This window comes from Primulina tabacum, chromosome 10 (genome assembly GCF_025594145.1).
Source record: "Primulina tabacum isolate GXHZ01 chromosome 10, ASM2559414v2, whole genome shotgun sequence".
NCBI classification, from domain to species: domain Eukaryota; kingdom Viridiplantae; phylum Streptophyta; class Magnoliopsida; order Lamiales; family Gesneriaceae; genus Primulina; species Primulina tabacum.
In genome coordinates, this window is record NC_134559.1 from 27,051,212 (window position 1) to 27,062,104 (window position 10,893).

The window sequence follows — 10,893 nt, forward strand, 5'->3', positions numbered from 1 at the left end:
CTTCCTGTAATATCCTGCTAGCCCAAGAAAACTGCGGATCTCTGATGCATTCTGAGGCACAACCCAATCTCTGACTGCTGCAACTTTCGCCGGGTCTACCTCAATGCCACTGCTAGAAACAATGTGGCCCAAGAACGCCACCTTCTCTAACCAAAATTCGCACTTACTGAACTTTGCGAATAGTTTATGTTTCTGCAATGTCTGCAACACTGTGGTCAGATGCCTGCTGTGCTCCTCCCGATTCTTGGAGTAGACGAGAATGTCATCTATGAACACTATCACAAACTGGTCGAGGTACGGCTGAAATACGCGATTCATTAGATCCATGAAGATCGCTGGCGCATTCGTCAGACCGAACGGCATCACTAGGAACTCGTAGTGGCCATAACGAGTCCTGAAAGCTGTCTTCGAAACATCAGCACCTCTCACCCTCAACTGGTGATAACCCGAACGCAGATCTATCTTGGAGAAAATCGAAGCTCCCTGCAACTGGTCAAACAGATCCTCAATCCTCGGCAGTGGGTATTTATTCTTCACTGTAACCCTGTTCAACTCCTTGTAGTCAATGCAAAGCCTCATCGTGCCATCCTTCTTTTTCACGAATAAGACCGGCGCGCCCCATGGAGAAAAGCTCGGGCGAATGAACTCCTTGTCGAGAAGTTCCTAGATCTGCTTCTTAAGCTCTGCCATCTCTGTCGGTGCTAGTCGGTATGGCGCTTTGGATATCGGAGCCGTACCTGGCATAAGCTCAATGGAAAACTCCACCTCTCTCTCTGGTGGCATACCAGAGACGTCTTCGGGAAAAACGTCTAAGAAATCTCTGACAATCGGAACATCTGAGGCGGACCGGCTGGGTTCCTCGGGGACAGATAAAAAGGTCGCTAGAAATGCCCGACACCCTCTATGCATGAGTTTCCTAGCCTGAACATAAGGAATAATGCGCGGTAAAGAAAAGTACATGTCCGTCTCAAATAAGAACTGCTCCATTCCAGGCGGTCGGACAAGAACGGATCTCCGCTGGAAGTCTATCAACACTCTGTTCCTCAATAGCCAGTCCATCCCTAGGATGATGTCAAATTCCGGCATCGGTAGCACAATCAGATCCGCATAAACAAGATTAGCGTGCAACTCAAGGTCTATATCTCGGATAACATTGGTAGCTGCCATCTCCTCGCCTGACGGCAACACTACTGAAAAGGCTGTATCTAGCCCAATGGTCTGGATCTTGAGAAAGTTTGGAAAGACCTCCGAAATAAATGAGTGAGTGGCCCCTGAATCTATCAAGGCCTTGGTAGCGGAACCAGATATAAAAATTCTCCCTGAAAGAGCGGAGCTCTAAGTTGAATCCCACTACAAGATCTAAACTTATAGACATGCAAAGGTCAAGGTTCCTCTAGCTTAATTCCTCTGAAATAAATCTGAGTAGAGCATGCAATCCTATAACAGTTCTAAGTTCAAAAATCTAAATCCCGATTCCCAAAATGCTGAAATTCGAAGAATAACTTGAAGTTTAAAGGTACCTGTCAACAACATAGTCTCCGGGTTGGTTTCCGCGGCATGGAGAGCAAAAACTCTGCCTTGGGTAGGCAGATTCCTCTGAGGACACTGCAGCAACATGTGGTCTGGACTGCCACACTTAAAACACTTTCCCGAGCCAGCCCTACATGCTCCAGGATGGCGACGTGAGCACCTGGGACAAACTGGGTGCTCCTGAGTCCTCGGGGCTGGGCGTCCCCGCTGCTGCTGCTGCTGCTGCTGGCCTCGGTTCCTGGGCGGTCCATGAAAAGGCCTCTTATTCTGCTGCTGATGCTGATGAGGAGGAGGGCGGTGCGGTGCCTGGACTTGGCGCTTGCCCTGGCGATCCCTCTCGATATCCCGCAGATCCTGCTCTGCGGCTAAGGCCTTGGAGACGGCAACCTCATAAGTAGCAGGGTCAGATACCCTAACATCCCGGCGCAAGATCGGCCGTAAACCCACCAGGAAGTGCATCAGCTTGGCTCTGGCATCATTCGCGATCAGGGGCACAAAGTGACAGCCCCTCTCGAACTTACGGATGAACTCCGTAACCGTCATATCCCCCTGTCTCAGACTCATGAACTCGGTGGTCAGCCTTGTGCGAACCTCCTCAGCAAAATACTTGGAGTAGAAAACCTCCGTAAAGCGGGTCCAAGAAAGTGTAGTCAATGTCAGGGCTACCGAAGCTCCTTCCCACCATAAGCGGGCGTCTCCAGTGAACAGGTAGGTGGCACATCGGACTCGGTCTGCGTCTCCCAGCTCCATGAACTCGAAGATAACCTCGAGGGATTTGATCCATCCCTCGGCAACCATGGGGTCAGATTCCCCAGAGAATTCCTTCGGGCGCATCTTCATGAATCGCTCATACACAGCCTCGGGCCCTGTCGGCCTGGCTGCGGCTGCGGCTACGGCTGCGGCATTGCCCCCCGCAAACTGTGCGAAGAACTGTGCCATCCCAGCTAACATCTGGGCACTCATGTCCGGTGGGGGCGGTGGAGGAGGTGGTAGGTCTCCCTCCGGTCTATGCTCCTCTCTGTCCTCTCGGCGAGGCTCCACCCCTCTGTTGCGCTCTAAAATGCGTCTAGGGGGCATACTGTTCCAACATAACCCATACGTAACTAACATGCATAATTCCATACTTTATTTTAAATGAACTCTGAAATACTGAAAATCTGGAAGCAAGGTGACAAACTAATTCATGCTTTAACTAAAATGCTTAACAAAATGCTGAACTGAAAAACTTACAGACCAAAGGCGTGGCTTCGTGAGCTTCTCGCGGTCAGTAGTAGTGAAACCCTATACAGAACCACCGCTCTGATATCAACTGTGAAGGGCCTAAAACTCCTTTCTTGAAAATTTGCGGAAAATTAAAAATTTTCTTTTTAAAAGAACTTAAATGGCCTCATTCATAAAATCACTGGTGAATCAAGTTCAATATTTCAAAATATTGCAGCGGAAGAAAATTAAAGTTTTGCCAACAACAACGATTTAAAAAAAAAATATCCAACGACTGATAAAATTGTTTGCGGAAAAAAAAAATAACAACTGCTGCTCTGAGGTCCTCGGGTGCCACTACTGCCGACCTAAGTTGGCTCACTGGTCCTCGCCCTCGGCCCTGGCCTCATCAGTACCTACAACAATCAAGTCTAGTGAGCCTAAAGACTCAGCATGCATATATCACAGGTAACGAGTAAAAATCTGAATTAAGATATGCATGAGTTAACATATCCTGTCCTGAGGCATACTGAAAATAATCTGTACTGAGCAATTATAATACGTGCATAATTGAACTGGAAATCACTGTAAAAATATTTGCTCCTTGGAGCCTGTACTGAAATATCTGGTAAAATTTTCTGTTGAGATTATGTTTTACGCCTGTGGCCACTGCACTAAGCTGAACTGATCGGTAACTGGCTACCGGGGAGGCTGAAACTGAATTGAGCTGGCCGGTCACTGGCGACCGGGTGGTACCATACTGAACTGATCGGTCACTGGCGACCCACATAGTGAATGAACCACAAGCCATATCGCATAAATCTCAAAAATAATCATTTTCTATTTAATGCACGTAAAATAATTAACTGGCGTAATGAAAATGTCCCGTAATTTTACCAACTGGATTGGATTGGATCGTTCCCAGGCTCGCTGCAACCTAACTGTGCCATGAAAAATATGCAATAGCTTAAACATGACCAACTATGCAATTTACGTTCAAAAGATGCGACTATGACGCCTAATGACTTCGCATTTAATCATGACTCCGAGCCAACTTGAACCGACACTGAACCGACGTATAGTCATGATTAAAATACGCTGAAAAATCATAAAATAATGCTCCTAAAATGATAGGGTCGAAATCTAGGTGAAATGGAGGCCAAAACACGAAACGCTCTTTCGAGAGTCAATTTGGCACATTGCACCGTAAATTCTCGTACGACCTCAAAAATGATCCAAATGACAAACGGTCAAAAACATGACCTTTCTAACTCAATGAGGCACTGTCCAGTCCAAGGCCATGGGCTAAAAGCCAACCAAGAACTCGAACGAGCCTCTGAACCGACACAGCAACTTGCTGTAATTTCCAGCAGCTGCGCAACTACAAGACTTGCGTTGGTTTCGAGACTATCGGCCATTAGGGGAGTGAACCACCGACCAGAGACTCTTACCAACATCCCAAGGAATGATTTGAACCATGGCTAAGGGCCCTAGGCCAGCCACAATCCGCATCACACCAAATCTTAACCGAAGGGTCCAACCGAGAGCAACGTTCATGCGTGTGTAGTGTTTATGCTATGATCGATGTCTCGTGTCGTTCCAATGGCCATTTGATTGACCATGGCACGATCTAGACATCTAGGAGCATGATATGAACCGTGGCTAAGGGCCATAGGCCAACCAAGATCCACACCAAGCAAACACAAACCGAAACCAAAAGCTGTCCAACCGAAGTAGCCGAAGGGGTATAGGGGCTGTTGTGATGTTTTTATTAAAAACCGATGAACCATGGACCAAGCCACCAAAAGGGCAACTTAGTCACGTCTTAGACATGCTAGGGAAGTGATCCAACCATGGCTATAGGCCCTTGGGGCAGCCAAGATCAGATCCTTCCTCCATGACAACAAACTGAATTTTTCGAACAACATTTCTGCACCTATGGGGACTTGCTGTCATTCTGAATTTCCAGCAAGCATGGGGCTGGTTTGAATGGACCAACATGGTCCTAATGCATCCTACTACATGTATACAAGCCGCCTTGGGAGCCTGGAGTCGATCCAATACCTGAAACTCACAAACCAAAAGAAATCGTGAAGCTTGCCAAGGAAATCGAAAATTCTGCATGTGTGGTTTCAAAATGTTTTGACATGGATCTCGATTTTTACTTGAATAAACATGATCATGTACTGAAAAATAAATGATAATATGACTTGATTGAGGTTTGAAAGAAATCTAGACATGCCTGGTTTCGTTTCGAAAGAAAACGAACGAAACAACGACGACGCGGCACGGAGGAGGTGGAGCGCTTCTCTTTCTACCTTACCTTGCTCTCGATTTTTCTCTCTTCTTTTTGGCTAGGTACCTCACGATTTTTCTACTGAAAATGAGTGTGAATTCACTCTGAATTTTCGAAAAGGAGAGGGGGGGAAAAATGGTTATGAGGGGTGAGGAGAAGGGTGCACAATATAAGGAAGAATCAAGACCAAGTCCACTCCCCTTTGAATTTTAAATTTTGAATTGATATCAAATGAGTTGGTGGATGCTTCTAGGAGGTAGTGGCCGAAATTTTGCTTATTTTCTAGTCTAGGATATGTCCATTAATTAATTAAATTGTGCTCCCAAAAATCCTAGAATTATCCTACTAATTACATGCAAAGAATTGGTCAAAGTTGATGAGTTGGAAAATGAATCTTCTAGCACTAAGGGTGGCCGAAAAATGCATGATAAAATAAAGGGAAATGTTGATTATCTAGTCAACTAATAATCCTTGAAAGCCTTACTAATTCTTTAAATAATTTAGTGAGCTAACCCCTTAATTAAATAACTTAAATGAGTTCATTTCTTAATCACCTCAAATAATTAAATTAAATCCTCAAACCTCCCTTTCTAACTTAAATGAACTTGGTTGCTAGCTAAATTAACTTCTGGAAATATTTCTCGAATCTTAAATTCTATCTCAAAACTCCAACTCCGGTCCGGTCTCACTGAAATAACTGAAATGCTAAAAATCAAACTACTGAACTGAAATAATAAAATAATTAACTTCAAACAAATGCATTTAAAATAATCATGCAATGAAGTCAATTAAATTTAAAAATCTAGAATTATGCATGGCTTATACGTCTACTGATATACGGGTTCTACATATTGTCTAGACAATAATGATAGTATCTTGTACCTGAACTAACATGCGAGCAACTGAGAAACTATTGTTTTACACACGCTAAATGAGGTTTATTTCACCCATGTGCCATAGGATAATACTTTTCTGAATTGGAAAAAGTTGAGAGCAAGGAGTTTATCATATAATGGGACAAGCAGTGAGCACATATTTTCTCCCATGTTCTATGCATAAGATACAAAGGACAAGCTTCTCTTGTGCCCACAAATTTTTTTAGCAACACACGATGCATAGCAAAGATTTTTGTATTATTTTGCAGATTTTAAAAAAATGAAAAATTTTAATCGAGGTAAAATCATACTTTCTTGAATATATGGTTCATAAAAATTTATGAATTGCTCCGATGCCTCACTCACTACCACTGTTCATAATAGTGGAAAACACTGACAAAAACATTAATTCCATTGTATAGAGAAACTATAGTGATGGATAAATTACATTTCATTTATTTACTAGGAAAAGAATAATATCCACTAGCAGTACACCTTCCCAATTATCTGAACAAACTTCCCAAGAATCTTGATCACCTGCTAGCTAGGAAGAACCATTTTCTTGATCTTTCTGTCGTTCTCGACGCATAGTTTCGGACAATTTTTTCGAAAAACTGTAATAGACGGCATACTTGCTAGCTAGCTTCATCGGCATCAAGCATTGAAATGCTGGAAGTCCAATAAATTTAAGACCTCCATTGATATGCTGATTTTAATGATATTGGGTGGGCTGCATCGTCTGAAACATTGTACCGTGATGTTCCAACCCGATTCCAGGTAATTTGCTCATTAGCATATTATGTTGTCGTAGATTGAGTCCAAATGAAGGACACCCTTGAAAATGCATCATTTCTCCTGGATTCATGCCCGATTTCGGTCGCTGATGTTTCATCGAGACCGATTTCTCAGGCGAACTACACGTATCATTTCCTGGTGAATCCGATTGATTGGTTTCTTGAAGATTCACGGTGGTGATATCATGTATACTCGATCTTCTCTTGTCTTTTCCTCCCGAAAGTTGCCTGATGAAATACTTCTGCGCATGGCTAGCGACCTGTGTGGGAGTCCTTGTTGTCACGAAATTGCGAGAAATATTCCTCCAATCCCCTTTACCATACTTCTTCAACCCCAAAAGAAACTGCCTGTGGATCAAAAACAACAACTGAATAAAAAATCTATAAATTTCCGACCTCGAGGTCAGTACAATTGTACAAAGTTCAGAAATTTATTTAGTTTTACCTGTGTTCTTCCTCAGTCCAGGGCACCCCTTTCTTTCTTTCATGAACAGAACACCGAATCGCAGCGTTTCGTTTGCCGACAGGGCAATACATTTGTTTGCTGACCCATTCCAATGTGAATGAATTGGCGCTGTATCCTGGAACTGGAATCAGCCCCGCTTCGATATCGCTTACATCTTCCACCAATTCTCTGTACTGTTTGATCACATCGTTCACTGTTTTTCCAGGGATCAAGGCCGCGACATTTTCCCACCGATCCGGCGTATCTCTATCGTATATCGCAAGGGCGTTCTCGAATTTCTTGTTCTCCTCAGGGGACCACTGGGTGGTTGTATTGTTTTCCTCGTACAAGCAGTTTGAGTTCTTGATATACGATGCAGGAGACAGGATTGTCATTTTTCTGTTCATTTCGCCAAAAGGACCGATCGAAGTGGGGAAACAGAGTTCAGAGGTGAAAGAAGATACGAGGATTTAAGTGGAATCTGAATTTTTGTAAGAATCTGGGAGAGGACACTCTTGAATTCGCAAAACCCAAGAAGATTTTGTGAGAAAACTGTTGAAAAAAAGTAGATCTTGTGTCGAGAATTTTGAACTGCTGCAAATAAACATTGATAATAGCCAACCTACTGCAAAATTCTGTATAACGCTGTCATCTTGTCTGCTCAACAATAGTGGAAACCGAAAAAAAAAGGCAGATTTTGAGCAAGAAGAAACAAAAATAATTGAGATTCAGAAATTTGAACCGAGAAAGATCACCAAGAAAACTCGAACTTTCAGGAAAGTTGGGATCTTTCAGGGCAGAAAACACAGCTAATGGTCTCCTGTAAAAGAAGAGAAGAGAGATGAATGGTGTTTGTGAATGATTGGATAGTGTGGTGGAGGAGGGCCCGCAGCTGACTTGAATTTGTTTTCTTTATTATTTAATATCTTTAGACAAAGAAAAGGAAACAGAAAGGGCCAATCAAATGAAGAAAAGGATAATATGTGCCTATACATGTCATGTGAAAATTTATATATTGTATGCATTCTAAAAAAATCATAAAAATTAAAAAGATAGTGGTAAATTTTCGAGACCGATTTTTTTATCAAACTCGACTCATGAAAAATATTAAATTTTATCTATAATATAAATCAAGTCGACTCGTCTCACAGATATATTAGCACATATTCATTTTATTTTGTATAACATAAAATTTGTTATATACATTGTTGGAACACAAATTCTTATGTTTGGTATTAACAAAAAAAATAAAGGAAAAATGAATGCTAACTAAACTGATCTACACTCAAAACCCTAAATTGAAATAGCTGTTATCATCTATCAATTTTCCTCGTTCAATTTTCAACAATATCAGTTTAAGTTAAACAGTTCAGAATTCTAAGTTCTGTCAAACATCGAAAAGAGGAAAATTGTTGGAAATTATTAGTTTCAGAGTTCGACAAACAAATTGGTAAAAGAACCAAACTGAACCGACGCAACTGAGAGTTCATAACTTATCTCGAAACTAAAAAAGACTTATCGGACTGAAATGGATTAAGAACTGAAGTAAATAGACTAAAGATCTTTTAAGAATAAATAAGTCGAAAAATTGATGATTCGTAGATTGTTAAAAAACTGAAGATCAGAACTAAAGGCTTCACAAAATTGAACTGAAATGACTTAACTAAACTGGAATGTTCAACATGAAAAGACATTAGTTCGAACTGATGTAGTCCGGATAAATTGGTCAGTCGATCAGTCTGACTCCTGATCAGCTAGTCACTTCATCAGTTGCAATTTGAATCTCAGCAGACTAACTGAAGGTCCGTACCAAAGCGGAACATCTAATACATCGTACATCTATAAGAAAAAGTCATCTACATATATTAGAAGATAATTCAACAGATATTAATCATTTAATTCATTCAATGTAACCATTGAAATCGAAAACTATATATAGCTGATGAATTCAATTGAAAAAGAATGATACACGGTTAGAGAAAAATTCATGAACAACCACGACAAGAACAAATCAGTCAGTTTCGATTCATTCTCGAGTTTATTTAGCTTACATATCACAACATTTAGCCCTTATCTCACTGATTTATTCGTAGCATTCAGGCTACTTATTAGAACTTTTCAGTTATCAACAGATAAGTGATTAGAAGAAAACTAAGAGTTTCAGTTTGGAATTGTGTAAGTCCAACTGAAGTGGGTTATTACAATTATTTGTAATCAATCAAAGTCCTTTAGTGAATTTGTATCCTTGAGATAGAAGGCGTGACGTAGGAACAGTTGAAGTTTTCGAACATCCATAAAACAATTTGTGCTCATTATTTATTCATTCTTTTATTGATATCCTATCGAAAAATATTCAATCTATCCTTCAGTTTGTTTACGCACTACAATCATTAGTTAATTGATCGATACTGACACATAATATTTCAGAACCAGTTCATTAAAAAACTTATTCATATCCGAAAAGATTTCAAAAATCAAAGTGTTTATTCAACCTCGCTTCTAAATACATCATCTTTATTAACAGATCCTAACATTAGTCATTTTAGAACTCAAACTTGGATCGGTTTAATTAAACGACCACTTGTTATGTTCCAAATAGTTTGTGAGTATGGATGTGTGTGGTGTGTTCTGTGTGCAGTAGAAACCATATGCTTTTTACCCTTTCCAACTTCATTGATCAGCCTATATCTTTCTTAACAGGCTTGCTGTAAAAGTATTGGTTGCTTTTCATTGAGTTATGCCTTGCTAAAATGTGTTTGTTGGACTTCTAATTTGGCTTAGGATTGAAGTTCTTTGGAACGTAACCAACACCAAACTTTGTCCCTTTGTTCATATCTTCAATAGGTTTTGCAACTTGATGGATATGTTCTTGTAATGTATGTTCAATACTGGATCTTACAAATTGAATATATTTCTCTTTGCACATATTCAGTTTTGGTTGAGTACTTGTCTCGGAAATGATTTCCTCGTTGTTGAAATCAAGACCGGTTTTGTCCCCAATAGGATTCTCAACTCTTGCATTAAGTTAGCGTAACTGATAACTTATTCTAGTTCTCATCATGTATACTTTCATTTTCAATTTTCAGTTTAGCAATTTCTCCCTTTAGACTCAACATTTCATTAGAATACCTTTCAGTCATGTTTTTTCTTAGAGGATTTATTCTCATCCTTGGATCTCCTACTGTCAATGGATCTCTTGCCCTTCTCAGATGGTCTTTTGTCATTATCTATAGGTTTAGGATAGTCTAGTATGAAATGGTCAGTCTTGCCACAGTTAAAACATACATTGTATTCATCAGTCGACTCCCTTTTTTGATAGAATCTTCGGTTGGAGTTTTGAACATTTCATTGATTTTTCGTAGAAATTTGCCAAATTTCTTCACAAACAGTGACATTGACATCATCACTACTCAATTGTTCAGCTGATTTTTCATTCGAAACTGATGGTTCCATTTTCACTGCAGTTAGAGCTTTAGTCAGCTGAGAGGTAGACTGATCATCTTTTTTTATTTGCAATTCTAATTCATATTCATAAGCTTTTAAATCCACGAACAAATCATAGAGTTCTATTTTTCTCAAACCTTTGGATTCTTTCATTGCCATAGACTTGACATCAAATTATTTTTGGAGTCCTCTCATTACTTTCAGAATCACTTCTCGGTTGTTGTACACTTTTCCAAGTGCACTGAGTTCTATAATGATTCCACTGACTCTCTCATCAAAGTCATACAATAATTTTCCAAGCTTCATCTT

The 10,893-nt window shown here is 40.4% G+C and overlaps 1 protein-coding gene across 1 annotated transcript; it reads right to left on the minus strand.

Annotated features, from left to right (window-relative positions):
• Positions 1 to 6,334: 6,334 nt before the first annotated feature.
• Positions 6,335 to 7,968, minus strand: LOC142505709 (transcription factor DIVARICATA-like). Its single transcript, XM_075618798.1, has 2 exons — positions 7,141 to 7,968; positions 6,335 to 7,043 (listed from the first exon to the last, which is right to left on the minus strand). Exons 1-2 carry the CDS (start codon positions 7,545 to 7,547, stop codon positions 6,614 to 6,616), a joined length of 837 nt encoding a protein of 278 aa, XP_075474913.1. The 5' UTR covers positions 7,548 to 7,968; the 3' UTR covers positions 6,335 to 6,613.
• Between the last annotated feature and the right edge of the window lie 2,925 nt (positions 7,969 to 10,893).

Bases quoted from the DNA above. Each gene is read 5' to 3' on its own strand.
- LOC142505709 (XM_075618798.1), bottom strand. From the start codon at position 7,547: ATGAACAGAAAAATGACAATCCTGTCTCCTGCATCGTATATCAAGAAC. The intron at 7,044-7,140 runs GTAAAACTAAAT...TTTGATCCACAG, and splicing joins TGGACTGAGGAAGAACACAG to GCAGTTTCTTTTGGGGTTGA.